This window comes from Triplophysa rosa, linkage group LG15 (assembly GCF_024868665.1).
Source record: "Triplophysa rosa linkage group LG15, Trosa_1v2, whole genome shotgun sequence".
In the NCBI taxonomy this organism is placed as follows: Eukaryota; Metazoa; Chordata; class Actinopteri; order Cypriniformes; family Nemacheilidae; genus Triplophysa; species Triplophysa rosa.
Window position 1 is genome coordinate 24,435,562 of NC_079904.1, and position 23,497 is coordinate 24,459,058.

At 42.3% G+C, this 23,497-nt stretch overlaps 1 protein-coding gene across 1 annotated transcript in view; it reads right to left on the bottom strand.

The window, feature by feature from the left end:
- lama2 (laminin, alpha 2) overlaps positions 1-23,497 on the bottom strand; it is a 134,712-nt gene that overhangs the window by 83,996 nt on the left and 27,219 nt on the right. The window contains 9 exon segments of the mRNA XM_057352085.1: positions 2,007-2,167; positions 2,424-2,523; positions 2,712-2,890; positions 3,086-3,203; positions 3,618-3,707; positions 4,229-4,408; positions 6,689-6,931; positions 12,160-12,272; positions 16,798-16,968. Coding sequence (XP_057208068.1) covers positions 2,007-2,167; positions 2,424-2,523; positions 2,712-2,890; positions 3,086-3,203; positions 3,618-3,707; positions 4,229-4,408; positions 6,689-6,931; positions 12,160-12,272; positions 16,798-16,968 — 1,355 coding nt within the window.

The window sequence follows — 23,497 nt, forward strand, 5'->3', positions numbered from 1 at the left end:
TGTCATAATGATCAACCGAATGAACAGCAGATGTAGAAATATGTGTGATAGATGCTCAACAGGTGCTTCATCTGATATTCTGTGTGTGTTCTTCTCTCATGAACTTCACCAGGATCAAAGTTCATCTGGCTCAATTGTTCAAGAAATCATTAAACTGTTTATAACAGGCTGACGAAGGAACAACTTTAAAAGCAAAAGCTCTTTCTGGAAACACACACTGGCATCACTAAATAATGAAACGTCTGATGATGTGAACCCACACTAGACGTCTGCAACCCGACTCGAGCCCGATGGCGCCTGAAAAACTTGCGGGCTTTGGGTCGGGTTAATGTTTAATGAATATCCTCAGATTCGGGTTTGTAACTAAAAATATATAGTCTATATACAAACAAGTTTGCGTGCCGTGGCGTGTGCTTGCGTGTTTGCTGCGTTGTGACCACAAAAAAACACGAGAGAAAACACACACTTTTCACACAAACTGTTCTGCGCACGTGCTTCTGCTCTTGTTCTCATTGTCACAACACAGCAGGTGATGGTAAGATGAGTGCGATAAAGCAAAATATTAGTGATAGAAAACGTATGCAGGGAAAGCTGCACTCTGGAAGAATGATGATCTTGTCATTACTGTCAAGACCGGCCCGTAGTGTCCTCAGCATCCCTGCAAGTGACGTTAGCAGCCGCAGTGAGAGGAACTTCTGTCACGGTCAGAGCGTGGTGGAAGAGAACCCAAGCGCAGGCAGGCAGTGAAGGGGTTAAACAAGATATATTTATTCTTTACAAAAACACAAACTAAACACCCTCGATGGGGGGAAAAACGAAACTAAGAATCAGTATTAAACAAAAAGACTTCCCACGTGGGGGCAAAAGGAAAAACAAGAACAGCAAAACTCTAACTAAAAAACACGACACAACGTCTTAAAATAAAACAAGGCAGGATAAAACTAAAGCAAAAACACAAAACTCACAGTTCTCAAACAAGGGAGGACACAGGAACACGGGCGACAGCATGAACACATACACAATACACGAGCCCAGGACAAAGAAACATCAGGGTAAATATAGGAACACAAAGGAGGGATAACGACATGGGACAGGTGTGGGACATTAAACACTCAGGGAAACATAACGAGGAAACGAGAGGAATGGGGTCAATGACAAGACACTGGAGAGAACGTATATTATAGTCAAATGGACAACAATATGTTTCTCTCCACACATAACCAAAGACTGTCATGGCTCTGCTACAGGACCAAGAAAAACATGACTAAGGAAGCAGAGCCATGACAAACTTCAGTGCAGCTGGGCTAACTTTTAATCAGAGGAGGACGGCCCTTAAACCAACACTTCCAGAGGGTTCAACAATGATTTTTGACTTTCACACCTGTTCACCCACAGCAAAGTTTAGTTATTGGTAAGTCTGTGCTATTTCTTATTTTTTCTTGTGTGTTCACTGCTGAGGGGGCCGCCGTGCCTTGATGAAACTGTGTTTGTCTACATGTAGCTATTTGTTTAATTATCATCGCAAGCAATCATAAAATGCAGCACATTTCAACAAAGCTTGCTGTTCAACGCACTTCGGGTTCGGGCTTAAAATGTAACTGTAATGGTCGGGCCGGGTTAAACAATCTCGGGTACGGGCCGGGTTCGGGCTTTCGTTTAAAGCCCAAGCAGACATCTAGCCCACACTGCCTGCTGTCCTCCTCACTGATGACATTACAATAATATAAAGAAGCTATTAGAATAAACACCATATCAACTCTATCACTTCATTAGAATTCTGTAGGGGTGGTTTCACAGACAGGGCTTAGATCAAACCAAAGGAAGACCCTCTTAGTTCAATGACAACACTTAAATAGCTTTTACAGATCATTTAAAGTTTTTTCCTAATATAAATGAAAAAACATTCACACACACACACACGCACAGCACGCACGCACACACACACACACACACACACACACACACAGCACACATGTACACACACACACACACACACAGTGTTGTACCTTACACACACAGGGCGGTTGGCAGGGGTTGTGGTTTACACTTCCGTCACTGCTGCAGGCGCAGGGCTCACACTGAGGGAATCCAGTGTATCCAAACGAACACCTGTCACACTTCTCACCTGCGTATCCCTGCTTACAGATGCATGAGCCCACAGCCAGATCTGTACACACACACAACACAACACAACACAACACTCAACACAAACAGCAGGCATCTGACAAACACATCATAATAATCATCATGACTGACAGGTGGAAGAAGAGGAAGGCATCTGATTGGTCATATCTGTGCCGAGTCATCAATCCTTCTGGCCCGTTATTTCAGAAGAGAGGGGGAACACTTTTAAAAGAGTCTTCCTCTTTTGGGATAAACAGATGAGATATATTTGTGAGAACGGTCTGGATGATGCGTCGTACCTGTGGTGGACTGACTGTCATCAGGAACACATGCAGAATGAAGAGAACCTCTCACATCACATGAACACCGTCTACAGGGTCCATCTTCATCCGGACTCACCTGACAACAACAAACACACCCAGTCAACCCCCGGGGGTTCACCCAGGATGAATATATGAAGAGCTTGGTTCCAAAAGGAGCTCATCACATCAATCAAACTGCAGTTGGTTTGTTTTGATTTAAGCCATAATAACTGAACAAATACAGCTAACTAATAATCTACAGTATCATGAGACGACGAAACACACCCCTGCTGGTCTGTAGTAACCATCAGCACAAGATTGACAGTTCATCCCAGATGTGTTGTCAGAGCAACCGATGCAGACTCCGCCTCCTTCATATTCTCCATGAAGATTTAAACTGAGTTTAGCGTCGGCCACCGTCTGGTTATAATAACATTCCTCTGATTTAACGTGACAGTTACACTCTGTAGATAAACAAGACCGTATGAGAGCTACAGCTGAGAGTGAAAACATCAGAATCAAGTGAAAGAGCACCCATACAACCTCATCAGCACCCATACAACCGCTCACTTCACTACATGACCAGCTCATCAGAACCCGTCGAGTCACATGTCCGTGTGTACTAAATGCAGATGCTGTGTTCTGAGATGATGTCTTACTTTCACAGACGTGCCGTGTCAGGAAGGTTCCGGCCATCCAGGGTTTCTGGTTGTAACCAGGGCAACAGCGGTCACAGCTCTCTCCACATGTGTTGTGTTCACACTCACAGCTGAACTTCTGTCAAACGAACCAGAACACCGTTCACAACTCAAAGAAGAACCACGACGCTTCACTTTGGATTTGGATTGAATCTGAATCGAGGATACGCAACTCCACACATTTACCAGATGCTTTTGTCCAAAGCAACAATAGAAGCAACTGGAACAACATAAGGTCAACAAAATGCGTAAGTGCAGTGAAAACTGGTCTCATATAGCCCAGCACAGTAAACAAAGCTAAGGTTTTAATTGGTCATTTTTGAAAGTTCAAAATTTGATTGTTTCATGAAATTAATGATAAAATTCCTCTGTTGGCAACTGAAAGAGAAAGTAAGAGTAAAGTTCTCATCTTATGTGGGTGTTGCCAATATAAACTACAAACATAATCAAAAGTGACGATAGAAAAGTGTTGGAGAATAAAGATGAGACTCACCTTTGTGTTTGGGATGAGAGGACAGGCTTTAGCGTGACCGTAACAGATGCACATTCCTCCCACTGATATATCCTTGATGGAGTAATAATACTGAAACACACATCCATACTCTCTGACTCATCACGTCATGTCATGTGATTGTCTTCAACCATAACAAACTTTTGACATTTTTAGAAACATTAACACTAGTTTTTAACACCAGAGAAAGACTCCAGGACCCAGGTGTGTTTCATACACGTGTGATGTGGTTTTGTCTCTGACATGAGAGTCGTGTAATGAAGAGCTTTACAGGAGCACATGGTATACACATGCACAATCCATGTCAACAGAACGGTTTGATCTGTATGTGGAGCCGGAGGAGAATATTTGAACCACATCACATTTAAATGAGCTCTTTAATCTCACCAGGCCCAAAACACTCCAGATGACTCTTTGAAGAGTTCTTTGGGTACGTTTATCTAAATTGCATAATCCCCGGTTTAGAAAGAGAATTCAGGTTTGAAGATTGAGTTAATGTGTCTGTGGGAGTGTGATGTGCTCATTACTGAACCAGTTTAATTAAACCCCATCTGTGTGTGCACGAGACGAGGAGGAGAGATGTCCACACACACCCGTCGGGTGACGATGGGATCGATGTCTCGAGGGTCATTCAGCGCCAGGGTCATGAGGTCAGCGTTTAGGGTACGGATCCTCTGGAAGCGCAGGCGGATGAAGCGGGCGGAGGTGAAGTTCAGTAATGTGGGAGAGGGATCATCAGCGCTGGGTCGGCCGTTTATCAGTGAGGTGTGTATCTGAAACAAGACATGATCATATTCACACACATCACTGTTTCGTTCTGTTCGCACGCACGCACGCACATGGGCATGGGCAAAAAAGCTTATAAACTGTACAGAACAATATTTTTTACAAATCTAAAAATGCAAAAAGTGTTCTATGATCTTTAGGTTTAGGGATAGGGTTAGGGATAGGGGATAGAATATACAGTTTGTACAGTATAAAAAACATTACGCCTATGGACTGTCCCCACGGAGATAATAAACCAGACATGTGTGTGTGTGTGTGTACCAGATGTGGGTAGAGTAGCCAAAATCTTTACTCAAGTAAAAGTACAAGTAACTAGAGAAATTGTTACTCAAGTAAAAGTAAAAGTCACTATTTTAAAATTTACTTGAGTAAAAGTAAAAAAGTATGCAATGAAAAAACTACTCAAGTAGCTAGTTACTTAGTTACTTTGTATCTGATTATATAGGCCTACTACATAAAATTAACGCCAATATTTTAATATTACATTTTAATCAACATTTTTAATTATCATAAGCAGATATCTTTGCAATATACTAGAGAGACTAAAGAATAGACAAACACAGAAGAGACAAGCATTTCTGTAAATGTCATCTAGTCCTGATGTCAATGTAGTTTACACAACTTATTTAGAATAATAGACCATGTCAAACTAAAGCATGAACTAAACTCAGAGCATTTCACTAACTAGCGGACTCCGGTCTGAATGCGGACCGCGAGATGCGTCCGTCCGGACCTCAAAGCCTTTTGACATAATAAATAAATGAACGCCTAACATTATTTTTTAATGCAATCAAATGTATAGCAGGCACATCAAGGGCCGCTCAGTAGCAGTTTGGGTCCTACGGCGCCACGGACAGTTAACACATGCGCACTGTTGCCATGTTCAGACGCTGATGAGTGAAGAGAGCCGAGACAGACTCGCTGCAGCGCGCAGACAGATGTAACTGTCAGTGACTGAAAAACAATGTCCTTTTCAAAAGTTAGAAAAGTTGACGCTGAAAACCATGTTTTCCGAGATGAATGGGTCGAGAGATTTGCATTTATTCTTCCTGCATCGAGACGCACGAGACCGGTTTGTCTCATTTGCTCGGAGTCTGTCGCGGTTGTCAAAAGTGGAAACCTTAAACGGCATTATGAAATTAGACAGAGACACTTTGAAGAAACTTACCCGCAGCAGTCCGAGGTAAGGACACGGAAAATATATGAGCTCAAAGCCCAGTAGGAGCGATCTACACGGGTCTTCCCTCACTCACTTACCGCCCAACAACCAGCATATGAATGTTCATTAAGAATACAGTGGATCTTAGGAAAACACAAAAAGCCCTTTACTGATGGGAAATAGTAAATGAGTGAATGGAGGCTGCGTGTGAAACACTTTTAGAAGGAAAATAAAGACATGAACTAAAAGAAAATATTAAACAAACCCCCTTTCATCTGCACCAGCCACCAGAAGAGCTGAAATGTTATCAGAGGATGATCAGTCGCAACTTGATGCTGCTATTTGTTCATCTCAGTTGAACAACACTTTAGTTTTCTTTTAAAGTTGTTCATGTTGAAATGAATGTATGTTCAGTGCAGGTTTAGAGATTAGGGCATTTTGCACATTTTCCTTCATTATATTGTTGTCAGACATTGTTATGCCGTTGTATAGATATGAAAAGACATGTTTATTTCTTTGGTCTGCCAAAAACCATCAATTCATGATTTTAGGTATTTAATTGTCCGGACCTCGACTGGCAAGGAGGGTTTGTTTACTGGACCTCAAGCAATTTTAGTTGAAGACTCCTGATCTAGAACATCTGCAGTGCTCTCTTAAATGAAATACACACTTTTGAACAAAGCTCATGTTTTCTCGTGTTGTGTCACGTGTGTGTTGTGAAACGCTCTTACTTGTAAACAAACAGTAAACAGTGAACCACATGCCCATCAACACGTTTTCTTTGATTATGAATCCAGGTAAATGACGTTTATTTGAAAATGCAGAAAAACAGGATAGAGTTTATACAGTATAAAAATCGCTGAAACATGTTCCTGTAGCTCATTTGGTAGAGCATTGTGCTAGTAACGCAAAGGTCATAGGTTTGATCTCAGAGAACACATACTGATACAAGACATGTGTACACTAAATGAACTGCAAGTTTCTTTGGATAAAGGCGTCTGCCCAATGATAAAGTCTTAATGGTGATGCTCAGAGAGAGAGAGGACACATTTGATTTTATTTGACAGGAACTGTTGTTAGCTGACATGTTAGTAAAGGTGTTTCTCACCTCCCCGTTCTCCAGTGGATGGATTTTGGAGTAGAAGGAGGTACAGATGACCCCATCATCATGCGTGTAGGATGGAGGTCCTCTTCTGGGGGTGATGTTGAAGCGTGTGATGCACTCGGTGTCTGTTATGGCATAATATTGCCACGGCATGTATGTTTCGCCATCCAGAGAACGTTCTAGAACCCAGTTTCCAGGACGAGGAGAGTTTGCTGCTTTGAGGATCACGTATGCGATCTGGAACACCTGTGAAAAACACATCAATGCACAAACAATGAGCAATAAATAAATACATAAATGTTGGTGTTTGTTCTCAAGTTCAAGTTGTTAAGTTTGTTTCTTTCTTTTCCTTTCTTTTTTCTTATATTGTCTTTATTCGTAGACTGATCATCTCTACTCCCCTCCCGCCTGGTCTCTGTTTTAGCTATCAAATCAATTGTCATTACTCACACCTGTTCCCCATTACCGGTCTCATTATTTATGTTCTCGCACTAGTTGTGGCGTTGTATTCTTTGCTCCTCACCCAGTTGGATTACGATCTGGGTTTTGTTTCGTTTCATGTTCTCTACCAGTTTTGCTGAAGCCGGTTTGTTGCTCTGGGAAGCCGGTTTGGACGTTTCTCTCCCATTCGGCTGCTCCCTCTACCAGATGGACTCGGTGCATACTCTTCCTCTCTGGATTATATTGTTTTTTTGTGTTTTCGGGTCAGGAGTACCCTGTCCCCCTGTGTTCTGGATTGTTCACCCGTATTTAAATAAACCTTTTTGTTGCCTTCATCTCCTTCATCTTTCGCACCCGTGACACAAGTTTTGCTGTTAGCCACGGTATGTTTTCTCTTTTCATTTTTTTTGCAATAATAACAGAACTATACATTTTTGTAAACTTTGTGTTTTTCAGTAGGTTCATGGTCAGGACATAGCTTTGTTTACTGTCAGAACTTTATCTAAACACTATGATAAAGCTCTTCTCTGTTTTATCTGAGCACTTTGTGTAGAGGAAGAAAAATAAAAAAGATGTGACAAAAAAATCCCATGATTCCTCACTCTAAACATTCAGCAGCGAAGAGCTGAAGCTTCTGCAAGATATTAATATGAACAAGATGCGCCACTGCCTTACAAGGAATGGGGAGGAATGCAACGCTCAATATGGCCTCAATAAAGTCCCGCCTTCCAGTAAAATGAGCCAATCGTCAATCAATAAAGACTGTCGAATCTCTGGGGCAGTCTGTGCGCAGAAGATGAAGCGACGAAAAAGGTCCCCGTGAACCGGAAGTTGCGATCGTTTTTACTTCTGTATTCTGACACGTTTCCGAGTGAAAAGGAATTTCAAAGGAGAAAATTAGTGGGCGTGGCTTGCGTTTTTCACTGCGAATTGATTGAATGAGTAAAAACAGCTGTTGCACTGATTTTGAAATGAAGCTGCAGCAGACTGACAGTTGAAGGGGAAGAGTTAACGGATGCTCCGGCCAAGCCCTCTAATTTACTTCACTTCAGATGGATAGTCATTTAAGTGCATTTTCAGAACTGAAGATTATGAATTTTAAAAAGAAAATGACTCACATTGATAAGCTATTTACTATAAGCAATATTTCATGAAAAATAAGAATTGTCATTTTAAATTTCACTGGGACTTTAAGCAATTGAAGCTTAGCAAACCAATGTTATGATACAGTTCATGTCATGTTTAATTATTGATCAGAAATATGCTATTTAATTGCTATGATGTAAATAGCTGCCCAGAGGCGTTGCACACCCTGATAGCACACATACATCTGGTTTACGTCTATTTGACGTCTGCATTTACATCTGCAAGACATCTACAATACATCGTTTGCTCATCTGCAATACGTCTCGGAGATGTCTGCTGTCAGACGTCACATAGACATCTAGAAGATGTCTGTAAGATGTTTATGATTTAGAATGGATGTACAACAGCTCTTTCTAGGATGTTTAGCAGATGTTTTTAAGCAGCAGATCTCCAGATCTTTAGCAGACGTATTACAGACGTTCAGACGTCTCCGAGACGTATTGCAGATGAGCAAACTATGTATTTAAGATGTCTTGCAGATGTAAATGCAGACGTCAAATAGACGTAAACCAGATGGATTGTGCTATCTGGGCACATGGCCACCGAGTGGCACGACTTCAGTAAATGGACTTTGGCTTCTGCCCCCTTACACACACACACACGTTGGGTTTCCATGTTTTATGGGGACATTCCATAGACGCAATGGTTTTTATACTGTACAAACTGTATCTCATATTCCCTACCCCTAACCCTAACAATCACACACAACTGTCTGCTCTTTTACATTTTCACAAAAGTTCATTCTGTATGATTTATAAGCTTGTTTCCTCATGGGGACAAAAAAATGTCCCCTCAAGGACAAGGATTTTGGATATTGCCATCTTTGTGGGGACATTTTGTCCCCATACCGTAGGGTTTATCAGGACATATGTGTGTGTGTGTAGTCAGGGTTAAATAAGGCCTCGGGTGTCCATTTACTATAGCTTCTCTCAGCAGAAAATGCCACAGATTTCACAGGAGACAAACAAAACATCTGACAGAGCTATAAAAAAACATGTCATAACCTACAACCTGTCACTAACACCACAACACACACACACACACACACTCACGCACACAAACACAGACACACTCACGCACACAAACACAGACACACACACGCACGCACACACACAGAGAGGCGCATACACACACACACACTCACACAGTCATACGCGCACACACACACACGCGCGAGCACACACACACACACACACACACACGATGCACAATACACCAGTGTCATTGTTTTATCACACAAATAATGTGTCTTTGTAAAGCATGTTTGTAAAAGTGTCACAGTCTGGACTTAATCTAATCTCTGCATGTCGGAGAAACAGCCCAGTGTCTTTCATATGGTTTCCTCGCCTACAGTATAGTAGTTGTGTATTACAGCAACTGTAAGAGTAATTAAAAACTGAGCACTTGTGATATTGGATTTTTATTGCAAAAGTCTTATTTTGCTCGTTCTACCTACAGGACAAGCAATAAAGACTTCTTTAGTGCACTTCAAGAGAAATGTTGTGTTGTGAGATCTCTGTGTAGTTGATGTAAATCGAGGATAAAGGGAGAATTATGGGGTACTCAGCTGCCTTCTGGTTTACTTTCATTATAATATCAGAATTTAACAGTGATCACTATTATTATCAGTCATTATTAATCCATTATATACATTTACAGTGCAGTCTGTGTATATACAGTACAGCATGTGAATGTTCAAGTTCAAAGGGAAGAACTGATTTATCAAAACATGTTTTTTCTTGTGTTTTGTTGTTTTTGAGTTATTATCACTTCATAAAAACAACCCAACTGCAGTTTGATTGATATTACTTAGAAAGCACAAGAAAAACATGATTTTTGAAAAAAATGAAATGGTTTTGAATTCTCTCACAGAGTGATGGAGAAGGAAACAGCAGGTGAGATGTTAATACATGAATATGAACATTGTTATGGGGTCTTCTTTTTTCTTTTGGTTCTGTTGTTGTGTTTTGACAGGTTAATTGGATACACCTGATATTGATCAAGACTTGTGTATTTAAAAGATGGTGAAGCAGTCCTGCATTTTGTGTGAGCTTGGCTGGACCTTATTTGCCATTTTCTTTTCAAATGATCTTTAATTCTGTTGTGTTACTTATTCCTGTTATTTTGGCTTTTTTCTTTATTGAACCCCTAACTTAATACTCTAACCTCTGTTTTCTGTTGCTTCCCTGAGCCGGAATGTAACAAGATGAATGGAAGTCTATCAGAACCTGTCTGTTCATGTTCTTCAGAACATGTGTGTGTGTTGTTTAATGAAGTGAAGTGTGGTGCTGATGAGAGGTTGTTATGTGTTGTCGGGAGGTGAGTGAATGGAAGATGACAGTCGTGCTTTCATGCTGATTGTCATCAGTAATTACACACACACATTAATCAGATTTATTAACTGTAAATGACCTCTACAGCCTCTTTAATGAACACTCAAACACCATCACAATCATTTCTCATCTAACCCCCATCACTCACTCACTTCCTGTATCGTTCTGTTTTGGTTTTAATCAAAATCACTGTATGTGACTTATGATGTGTTTTTATGTGTGTTTTATCAACAGGCAGATAAGATGAGATTTTTTGATGCAAATGAGACATAAACGCATTCATGTAACTTGCACAACAGATCATAATGTTAGTGACGGTAATGAAGGCAGTGTCAGGCTTAGAGACTTTCTCTTTATATTATTCTTAAAATTGTGTAGTGAGAAATAAAACTTGTTTTTGTTCACACAATTATTCTGCTAACTGCAACTTTACACTATAAAGTCATTCTGATGAGAAATCTGAAAACTTCTTTCCATTTGCAAAATCTGCCATTTAAGACCATATAAAACAATTTAGATTTGTGTTTTACTTACAACATTATTCCCAAAGTGACATTTCACAGTTTTGATTAAAAATGTGAAGTGAAACTAAACTTTAGGGATGTAACAATATGATCAATATCGTGTTATTATCACAATAGCAAAATTGTCTCAATATTATGGTGGTCACATGACTGTATGAAACGATAGGTCTTCTGCGCCTAACATAGAAAATGTTAGAAAAAATCATAGATATTACCTTGGTCAAGGTCCATCTGGTGCAATGATTTTATTTGATAAAAGGGATTTTAAGGTCATTTGACCCATCTCATACTATAACTCGGTATGAATCCAAGCAACAGTTATGATTAGAGGATGAAGAAAAGAGGATGCTTATGGCACGTATACAAGTCATCATTTGACATTTTAAATATTGCACCAGATATCGTACCGTGGACTTCATACCGAGGTATTATCACACAGTGATATTTTGATATTGTAAACTATTTACAATAAACTAATTGACTGTGAACTTTGCTTTTTATTGTTTGTATTTTTTCATCTCATCTATGAATGTGCATATCCTGCAGCGCTGTCAAACTGTACACTGACGGTGAGTGTCTGGAACTGTTTGTCATTTCCTGCAGATGGGCGGCACTGCTAATAAACACTGATGGGACAATTCTGACCACACACACGTTTGCGCAGCTATCTTTATGAGGACATACATTGACGCAATGCGATCTCTAGCCCGTCACCCTAACCATCAGAACTACACGCCTGACCCTAATCCTGATTATAACCTAAAGCCTAAAACCAAGTCTTCACCCACAAACAGCCCTTTAAAGGGGTCTCTGGAAGTGAGGACCGGACAAAATGTCCTCACTTTACTCTCCTTATCCTCACACCGCTGGTCTACAACTCAAACCGGTCCTCACAAATAGAGATGTACAAGTACACACACACACACTGAACTGAACTGAATGACACATAACACATGATGATGATGATGATGAAGCTGTGTGTTTATTGGCTGGCTGAATGATGATGATGTCAGGTGTTTTTATGGTTTACCTGCTGCAGATCCAGAGTAATAGTGACATGATGATAGTCCATCCCGTTCATGATACTGGGACTCTGCCACCACCTGTTTGTTCCGTCGATGGCGTACTCAATGGGATGCCTCTCTGCACACATGACACACACATCATCACACGTCACTCTTTTGTTTGCTGTTTATCAGATGACAGTGAATTAACATCCACTTTAAACACACTTTATTCACATGATGTCAACTGTCTGCATTCCCATTGGAGGTTAATGCATCGCTTCATTGCTCATGTGCATACTTAAACTTATTCAGATAAAATACAGCATTGTTACAAGTTTCTGATAAATAAGTTATGAAATGTGTGAATGCATCAAGCTCTTTTGTCACAACACATGAAGGAAATCTTGTTTTATCACATCAGTAGGTCTCATATTATAAAGCAATGACAAGACAATAATGTATGTCTCTCTGTTGACTTCTACCTCTGTGAGTTGAGTTCAGTCTAGTGAAGATGAGTTCTCTTTCATCATCTCGTGTTCGAGATCCACCTATGGGAAGGGCATCCGTACCTGACCTCTGCAGAAGCATCCAATTGCACCAAGTCTGGCTAGACAGACAGAAGCGCGCAGCCAATGCCAGGTAAGGCCCCACCCCCTTACCTGAGAGCATATAAGGTCTGCCTGCGCTGCTGCTCTCCAGTTGTCATTCGCTTCTCGCGATCTCTGCACAGACACAGTTCGGTTGGATATTCACTGCTCACCACGTGTCTTCAGGAGGACATATCGTCAGATCAGCCTCCGCCAGACGTGACAGTCGTCTTTTCAGCCAGGTTAGCTGTGTTTTTACATCCGGAACCACCCACGCTAGTGCATTTTTCTCACTCGCTACCCTTTCCACGGCTGCCCGCCACAGATTTGTCAGAGTTTCTCTCTAATATGTCGCTCTCTAAGGACTAAGGAGGACTCTCACGAGTTCTGTGTGATCTGCTTGGGCTCAAGCATGTGGAAGAGGCTTTAGAGAACCCGGAGCATTGCAGCCGTTGCCCTGTGCTGCCTAAAAAGCTCTTGCAACGTCGGCTTAAAGTTGCTGCGACCCAGTGTGTCGAGCTCGGCCTTTCTGACTCGGATGCGGGACACGGTGACGGCCACGGTCACTTAATTGAGCTGACTTGCCTAATCCTGCGTTCCTCGAAGAAGATATTTTCGCAGGCAACCTCCAGTTCGTCGATGAACTGGATCCGGCGATGATGATGATGCGGGCCTTCTTGGGGTCTCAGAGGACGAGGAGGCCATCCCGCTGTCTGGTGTTCCCCAGGCTAACCCCCCGCGGTCTTATCTCAGTCTATCCTCCTGGATGTGTGTGAACGAGCGGCTACTCATCTCAACATTGAGTGGCCAGCTCCGCAGAGCGCCACCGACCAGGAGAGAGATGTGTATGATGGGAAAGTGCTGGGACCCCCTTCCGGTCCTAGGAAACAGCTCTTCCCCATCCTTCCAGTAGTTCCTCATGCGCGAAGCACATGAGGCACAACTGGAGCGACCCGCTGAATCTCAAACACGGTCTCGCAGGTCTTGAGGTGAAAGATGGTATGGGTGACCCCCCGCTGTCGAGCCGTCGATCGCCAGGCATCTTAACCCCGTCCAGGGCGGGCTGCTCGCTCCGCCAAAGCCGGTCTTGCCCAGCAAAGTTGACCGTTTGTCTGCCTCAGTTCATCAGGTTGTTCAAGCTAGCGAGTGCTCCATGGCGCTCTCTGTGGTGGGGGAATGCGCACTTTGGCTTAACCTGTCTGGACTTCCTGACAGTGAGAAGCAGCGCTTCGCGGGTGCTCCGGTTGAGCCTAGTCAGGCTCTCTTCAGTCCCGCCGTGGCTTTGATGCAGCAATGGTGCGACGACAAAAAGAAGGAAGACGAGGCCTTCAAGTTGTGCCTTCCCAGAAAAGCAGCTCCGCGCCAGTTACCCACTGCATGTTTGCCGAACCCCTCCGTCACGGGACGAAACCCGCATAATGGCAAGGAGAGGCCCTGCTACAAACCTCCTCCACAGTAGAGTAACCCACCCTCTGCTAAACCCTGGGCTAGAACATCTCCCGCTGCTCCGGCTCGCCCCATATCCGCACCGCACTCCTCCACAAAGCCCAAGCGCCGTAAGAAATGGCACGGACGCTGCGGCTCCCCCAAACCGGCACACTGCGGATCCCCAGAGCCTGCGCCTTGACACTCACCTGAGTCGGCGGGAACTCCCGCACCCATGCTACCCCTTCTGGATCATTTGCTGTGGGAGTTCGACCTGTTTACAATAAAGGGGATCCACAGCGCTGTCCGAGCAATTTAAAAGCTGCTTCCGAGCCCCCAGAGCCTACTTCCGAGCACCCAGAGCCTGCTTCCGAGCCCCCAGAGCCTGCTTCCGAGCCCCCAGGGCCTGCTTCCGAGCCGCCAGGGCCTGCTTCCGAGCCGCCAGAGCCTACTTCCGTGCCCCCAGAGACTACTTCTGAGCAGCCAGAGCCTACTTCCGAGCCCCCAGAGACTACTTCCGAGGTCTCCCCGGAGTCCATCACTGTGGCCATCGTGGTGTTGGCATGCTCCGTGGCTGCGTGGGCACCCCTGGATTTCCCCAAAGAAGTTTTGGGGGGGCTCCTGTACCCTGCTACAGTGGCCGGTTCTACCCCTCTGGAAAAGACTCTGAGGACCGGTCACGGTAAGCATCTCGACGTCGCAGTTGTCCTGGTATTCTCCAACATCCTCGCAGTGGCCAGGACTACTGCCTCCTCCAGGCCCCCTGTCACGGATGCCAGTGTCACCACCACAGACCCCAGCACCACGGTGGCCATCACCCCTGGCTCCCCTAGTCCCTCCATCACAGCCACGGACACCGTCAGTCCCAATTCCCCTAGTCCCTCCGACATGGCCATAGAGGCCGCCCCAGATCCTACATGGTTCCCCTGATCCCCTACGCTGGGAGCACCATCCTGGAGGCTGCCTGTCCTGTCCCGTGTTCCAGGACGCCCACCCCCCCTCCCCCAGTTGTTACTGTATAGATGCGAGGACACGCCTTCCGGGAGGGGGGAGGTACTGTCACAGTCTCGTCTGTCCCCTTGCCTGTTTTCCCTAGTTTCCCCCCTTGGACTACATTTCCCATGTTCCTCCACGCTTCCTCACCTGTTCCTCGTTTGTTCTCATCATCACCTGTACCTCATCAGCCCCGTCATCAGCCACGCTTTAAAAGACTCACTCACAGTCATTGTCTGGTCTCGAATCGAATTGAAACAGACTCTATATGCTACCTACCAATAGGAACTTACCTGTCCTCCGAGTGTTTCTGAGTCCTCCGAGTGTTTCTGAGTCTTCCGAGTGTTTATGAGTTTTCCGAGTGTTTATGAGTCTTCCGAGTGTTTATGAGTCTTTCAAGTTCTCCAAGGCACCCATTCATCTGCATGTCCCCGGATTCCTCTGCCAGCCGTCCACGATATGCTAGGACTAAAGGACAGTAATATTCATCTGCTTCTCTCATCAGTTAATATTCATATGCCATATACTCACTTGTTGATACTGTGTGTTAATAAACCACTGTTTAAAGTCTTACCATCTCACACACTCGTTACACTCATCAGATAAAGAGAATTAAACCTGTCATTTATTTCACTGGATCTATTCTTCTGTAAATCATGTGTGAGATTTAAGTTTCATTTAAAAGAACTCCCCGCTGCTTAAGACTCATCTCTTTCTCTCTCTCTCTCTCTCTCTCTCTCTCTCTCTCTCATTTCTTCTAATTACATGTTATATTAATCACTGTGTGGGCGTGTGTGTGTGTTTAAAGAGAGAGAGAGAGAGAGAGAGAGAGAGAGAGAGAGCGAGAGATGGGATTAGAGGATGTAAGTCATTACTGGCTCTGGATGACAGTGTTGGATGTGTTTCTCTTGTGACAGTTTAACTCCGGTGAGTCACACCACATGTTTTATTGAGACCTTTGAAACAGATTAAATAACACAACACTGATACCTGGAGGAACAGCCTTTTGGTGCAGGTGACATAAAGACACAAAGATGAACATGACGGCGTTATATTTCAGCCCAACATCAAAAGAAAAATCATTATATTGTGTATTGAAATACATATAGGCATGTGATATATATTTTAAGGGCGTAAATGAGCAGGTCACCCAGTATGAATATGACTGTATGATCATAGTAACTCGCTCTTCTGACGTCCAGTCATGTTATTAGCTGTGCTACTGACATGATGCTGTTCGATCAAAAGATACACGAGAAGCAATGACATTACATCATCAGTGTCATCAAATGTCATTGTCTTTTGTCCAGAACACTTCTGTCATCTGTTTTAGAGCTCCACAGCAGGAAAACAAAACATTTCAACAGTATTCAACTTCACTTGATGGACTATACAATACGTTACAGTCAGTAATCAGGACATCAGATCCTCTTCAGAAGAGAAAACATCATCTGGGTTTATGATGACATCAAGGTGAATAAACCCAATAATCACTCTCAATGATGTCATCAAGAACTGTTTTTTAACTGGTTTTACAAACTGGTTCAACTGAATAAATGAAAAAAAAATCAGACTGAAATGAATGATCGAATGATTTAGAGATTCTGTGAATAAGCAGATGTGGAGACAGTTGTCATGCTCGTGCGTGTGTTTTACCGTAGTCATGTTGACTGTTGAGGTTACATGTTCTACATTGAGGGTTCTTCACCGGTTGTCCTGGTACATGTTCCACTAGTTTACAGTACATCTCTGAGCCATTTTCTCCACATGATGCATTGGCAGTGATCTCTGCCATAGACGCCAGGTTCAACACCGCTGGAAAAAGACCTGCAAACACACACAACAATAAACGACATCAACACGTGACATCCAGTACAACACATGTTTAACAAACTCAAAGTGAGTAAGTGTCATTTCATTTCTCTCTTCAAAAAAATTGTTCGTTATGCTGGTTGAAAGTCTCTTCGTGTTTGTAGTATATTTTTATATCTTCTGCGGAAGGTGCCGGATCATTCAATCCTTTTCTAGTCTACTCTAACACTTCAATGAATGTCAGTTATACATGAACAGAAAATACACGAAACTCTTTCACACGAGCTGTTAAAAAACACAGACAGACAAACCAATGAGTTCATGGTTTCTTCTCAATCTGCATTTTTAACCAACAAAACATTTAAATAACTTTCACTTTCCTTCATCAGAATGACATCACAGCAGCACTTTCATTATTCTACAGCTCTGTCATTCAAATTCACTTGAAGTGTCTGCTTTTATAAAACATTTGTTGACTTTCTGATGTGCAAAGAGGAGAAAGAATCCATCCAGCAGGATTTCATTACAGCTCACAGACGCAAACTTCCTCTCTCTCGAGAGATGTGTGTGTATGAAGAGAATATCTGCACAAAATACACTGCACTACACCAGACAACAAGTAGACAAATACAGATACACAACTTGAAATGTATAAAGTGATAATCCAAAGACACGGTGCTCAGCTGAACAGAGTGTGTAGTGCGTGCGACTTTTGTAATGTGTTTATGTGGATGTTTGTGTATGAATTCTTCTGTTGAGTTGTGTATTTATGAGGTTTAAATCACTTCCAGCTGTGCAGACAGATGTTCACCGGCAGACTGAAAGAACACAAACAGGACTGAAGGAAAGGTTTGTCTCACACAGATCGTGTGCAGTATTTCATGTGTTTTACTGTACAACAATCAAACAGCAGCTGCCGCCGCACGCATGTTATCATTCCTTTAACACGAGAAACTTCTGAAAAACACAACATGGACATGTTCCCAGGACACACCAAACAACATTCTGCCTTAAAGATCCAAAAAGCTTGAGAAATCTCACAGAAATCTGGAAATGATTTCATGTGACAGACAAAAGTTCCTCGTCTTCCTACGATAAACATGAGACCATCAGAGGTCATGTGTTAGTCATACAGACATTAATGCAAAAACACATTTACAGAAAGTGGCATTCTGACACGTCACATAAAGATTAACACGGTGATGTCACACACGCGCTTCTGCTGGAGACTGAGAATCTGTCGTAAACGCACGAGAAGCATTCTCACAGGCTTTTAAAGGTTGTGTGTGGATAAGACAGAAACTTTAATGAGACAGCTAGAAAAATATCTCATAAGTTTATTAGTAACATGATGGAGTTTGTGCCACTACAGTAATCCTCCATCACTCTCTCAATTTCAATTAGTTGAAGAATATGTCAGGGATAATCCACAGCTAGCCGTGCGTTAAAGGGTTTTAATGCACGATGTGGTTGCCTCTGCGAAGTGCATTAAAATCCTTTAACGCACGGCTAGCCGTGGATTATCCCGCTTATACCATGGTCATTTGCCAAGTTAAAGCTTTTATTGATGTTTACAGTAAAATTTTAGAGCAAACGGGTGAAAATGACAGTGATTTTGTCAGTTAAATGTCAAATGTAATCAAACTGACTGGAGCTACCGGTGCGTTAAAGGGTTTTAATGCACAACTTCCAGCCAATCAGAATCCAGTATTCAAACAGACCATGGTAGAAATGAGATTTATGTGTTCATGGGCTACATTTGACACTAGCTGCAGGGAATGATGGGAAATAGTCGTGTTGAATCATTACTGTAACATTACCTGAGTATTGTCAGTCATACACTGATGTTTATGGTCAAACTCACATCACTGTGATGATGCTCATCTTATAAATACAATGGCTCAGACGTGACTCGAGGGCAGAATACAATCACATTAAACTTTGAGATACAATTTACAGTTTGTACAGTATAAAAGTGTCTCTGGAAAGACCCCATTAACATGTGTGTGTGTTTTAATCAGCGAGAGAAGAGAAGCGTCCGGAGCTCAGGGTCACGGCAGATCGATATCATTCATATCCTCATACTGCTGTTGCTTCATACACGTCCACCAAACCAATTCTGCTTTCATAGGCTTCATCCTCTTCATCCTCGCCCTGCATTTATGACAACAGTCAGTTTACACTCATCACACCCAATGAAATCATGATGTCACACAGTTAGAAGTGTCCCATGATTCTTACTGAAATAATGAATGATTAATAGAATGATGTGTTACCTCCAGCACACACACTGATGTAAACCCACGAGTCTCTGAGAGGATTGTGTGTGTGTGTCTTGCTGGTTTTTCGATCATTTCTTAAGCCTGTAAGTCTGTTTGTGTGTGTGTCCTGGTAAACCTACATTGTGTGGACCAAACCAACCCAAAGATAGTAATAGCAGTGATTTTTGACTTTTTTGTTGTTGAGGAAAACAGCTTATAAATGAAACTAAATGATGTTTGTATTAAAATGTAAAAATGCAGAAAGGTTTGTGTGATGGTGTGGTTTAGGGGTAGGCAATGACAACGATTAGTTTCCAGCATTGTTTTGCTTTTTGTTTGGAGTCCTGACATATTTCACCCATGTCATGCTGTCTGCTCTGTGTCTTGTCTCTGTTGTGTCTAGTGTGTATTCTTATTGTTTGCACAGTCATTTCTTGTGTGTATTGTTTATGAACTCTGTTACTGTCATTAATGTCAGAGATCATTGGTTTGGTTTATCCACACACACACACACGCGCACAGGCACTTGGTTGTGCAATTTTTATTGTGTTAGAAGTAAATAATTGTTTCCGATAGAGAGTCAAGAGTAATTAAACCTCATGTTTGAGAAATGTGTGTTAAACATGTTCACATGTTTCCATGGTGATGAGATGCTTAAGAGCACTTCAAGATGAACAGTTCTTTAATAAAGGATCATTAGAAATTGGACGTGTTTTTATTTGTTTTTTTCCACAGTCTCCATCACTTGTTTATTATTCTGAAGTAGGCAGACGTGGCTTCTGTTGGTTTTGGAGAACACACACACACACACACACACACACACACACACACACACACGCACGCACACACACACACACACACACACACGCACACACACACACACACACACACACATCTGTCTGTGTTTTTATTTCATTATACGTGCAGTTTCTGCAGGACTCTGAGCCTTTGGTGTTTGTAATACGAGAGATGATCAGAACACAAACAGAGCCGAAATGATTTTCTGAACATTCTGCTGTTAGTCTAACTGTAATCAAACATCAAGGGCTTCGTGTCATTCACGAATGTGACCTTTCACGCTAAATGTCTTACACGAAACCCTTGAATACGTTTCAAAGATTAAATTCTTAATCTATCACAGTTCTTTCTCACTGGTAAGGGACTGTAAAGTGTTCGAAGATGAACTCGTGTCATACAGTCATGTTTTCAACTTTGCTGTTGATGGTTCAGCTGATCAAACATGAAAACCTCTTGTTGTGAAAATCAGATGAACCCACTAAACAGAGAGGTGAGACGTTCATCATTCATTTTTCAACATCTGCTATCTTTCACCAACCAACATTCCCATGATGTTAAAACACAACATAATGTAAAATACAGGGGGAAGAGCCGTAAAACATAAATACAGACTAATTCCTTCATATGAATCCAGTATAGTGTGCTCTAGTTGAACAGATTCACTGTCCGTCCTCTAATTAATGAGCTAATCGACATTTCAGAGAGGTGAAAAGTAAATAAACACCTGACAGAAATGACACGTCAAAGTGTCTTACTTTTAACTCAAGTGAAGTAAAGGTTTTCAGACATTTCAGTGTCAATGAGCAACTTTTAGAAAACTCTTGTAAACACTACAGTGTGGATGAAGAAGCATCATTTGGTTTATGTGTGTGATGTGGTTATCAATAACTGTCTCTATTCTGCACTGTTTATTAGTAATCATTTCATTCTCTGTAGAACTAAACTAACAGTCATAACATGAAACATACACAAGAAATGATATATAATACAAATATCCTGAAGCTGTTCACAATATCTCACCGCAATAAAACCCAGTGTTTGTTTTATAACTTGCTATTATTTGATGGCTTTATGATAGGACAGATCAACAGACTGCCCCTGATACTCATGACAACATCCTCATTCCCACACACCGGAAAACACACACACCCACACATGTCTGGTTTACTATCTCCGTGGGGACAGTCCATAGGCGTAATGTTTTTTATACTGTACAAACTGTATATTCTATCCCCTATCCCTAACCCTATCCCTAAACCTAAAGATCATAGAACACTTTTTGCATTTTTAGATTTGTAAAAAATATTGTTCTGTACAATTTATTAGCTTTTGTGCCCATGAGGACCTCAATTTTGGTCCCCACAGTGACACGAGTCCCCATGTGTTGGTGTGTATTCAGGTTTAGGTCCCCACCGGGATATACAAACATGAACACACATGCACACACACGCACATGTCTGGTTTACTATCCCGGTGGGCTCTAGAGTGCGACCTTATTTCTCAATGGTGCGACTAAAAAAAATCTGAGGTCGCACCGGTGCGACCAGTCGTTCGAGGGAGAAAAGGTCTCTTCGACTCTGAAAGTCCCTCCCTGTGATTCAACAACAGACACGCATTAGGCCCATATCGTGGTCTAAACCAATCAGAGATAGTGAAGGGCGGACCCTCCCTCTGATTGGCCGTGGTCCAGATTTTCCTGTACGTGTGTGTACCAGAGGTCGCGTTAACCGAAAATTCTTTTTATTACCAGTGACGGAAAAACAAGAAGGCCGTCTGTCCGTCCGTCATTTTGACGGATTACAATGAGGGCAATTTGTAACTCCCCGTTTGCCTTCATTAGAGCGTGATATGCTCGCGAAGGGACGTGCGTGTTTTCACCTGTCATCGTTACTGACTAGACATGTGTGATGCGATCTGGGAAAACCCGGATATGGCGCTGGGACGCCTATCAAAGTAAACCACATAACATGAAGAATGAAGGAGCATCAATGCACATTTCCCTCCAGTCCTGTGTAAACTACGGCATGCAAAGTTTTTATACAATGTTTTCGTGAGATGACAGAGCTCCCCGTCTGCAGCACCGGGAGTTATCCGATCGCAAACTTGTTTCACTGCTTATTAGTTTCACTGCTTATTAGTTGTTGTCCGTAATGTTTGCTAGTTTCCCTGTGTAGTGATAATGGCAGAGCTCTCGTTCTTTAAGTGTGCCCGCACCATTTTCCTTACTTTCGTTTTATTCAAACGGTTTTGTACAGTATTTTTATAGACTTCAACACTGGGAAATGTTTTTTTATTAAATTGTTATTAGAGTAAGTCTTTTACTACTCTAAAGAGACTTTTACTTGTGATACTGGACTGTTGTGCTTTTATTAAAATACAACAAGTTCCGAGACGCAAGTACAGCGTGATGACGTCACGAACATACTAATTACCACCTAAAGCCACCTTGCACCATAGTGACGGGTAATAATAGATTATGACGGATTTTTTACGAGCCTGTCAGTCAAAATGACGGACAATAAAAAAAGTCTAGCGCAACCTCTGGTGTGTTCGTGTGAAAATGCGTGTGCTGCAGTCAGACAGAGAGGGGAGGAGCCTATAGGCCCGTCAGTTAAACAGAGAGGATGATGAGAGAAGATGAAAAGAATGATTGACAACTTTTTCGTGAATAATGTTAAGTTAAGGCCTGATCCGTCCAAAAATCATAAGCAATGCTCTCACACGGAGCCATCAACCTCCCAGGTTATGTCAAGCCCTGGTCCATTTATCTTGAGATGTTTTAAGTTTCAGTTCAGTGAAGCACTTTAAGCACCATCACTTTTTCAGTAAGTGACCTTTCTTGTAGAATTGTGCTTAAAATAAAGAACTTTATGTTGACCAGATTGTTAGTTAATCATTTACAAGTCAATTTTGCCTATATGGACAGCGATTAAAAAAAAAGTGAACTGGTAGAACTGCGGTGTTAAATGCGATGCGATCGAAAATTTGGGTGCACCTAACTTTTGTGCTGGTGCACCTAAGAAAAAAAGGTGGGCGCACCAGTGCAACCAGTGCAAAAAGTTAGTCTAGAGCCCTGGAACACACACACGTCTAGACAGTTTGTGCCCTTCCTGTGTGTGTGTGTGTGTGTGTGTGTGTGTGTGTGGGAAGGGTAAACCCGACGGTATGGGGACAAAATGTCCCCACAAAGATGGCAATATCCAAAACCCTTGTCCTTGTGGGAACATTTTTTTGTCCCCATGAGGAAACAAGCTTATAAATCATACAGAATTAACGTTTTTGAAAATCTAAAAGAGCAGGAAGTTTTTTGTGATTGTTAGGTTTAGGGGGTGGGTTAGGGGTAGGGAATATGATATACAGTTTGTACTAGTGTTGTCAAAAGTACCGGTACTTCGGGTCCAAGTCGGTACCTAAAAATAAAAAAGTTGTCGGTACCTAATTTTCACAAGACCCGGTAGTACCGACGTACCGGGTCAACCGGGTAC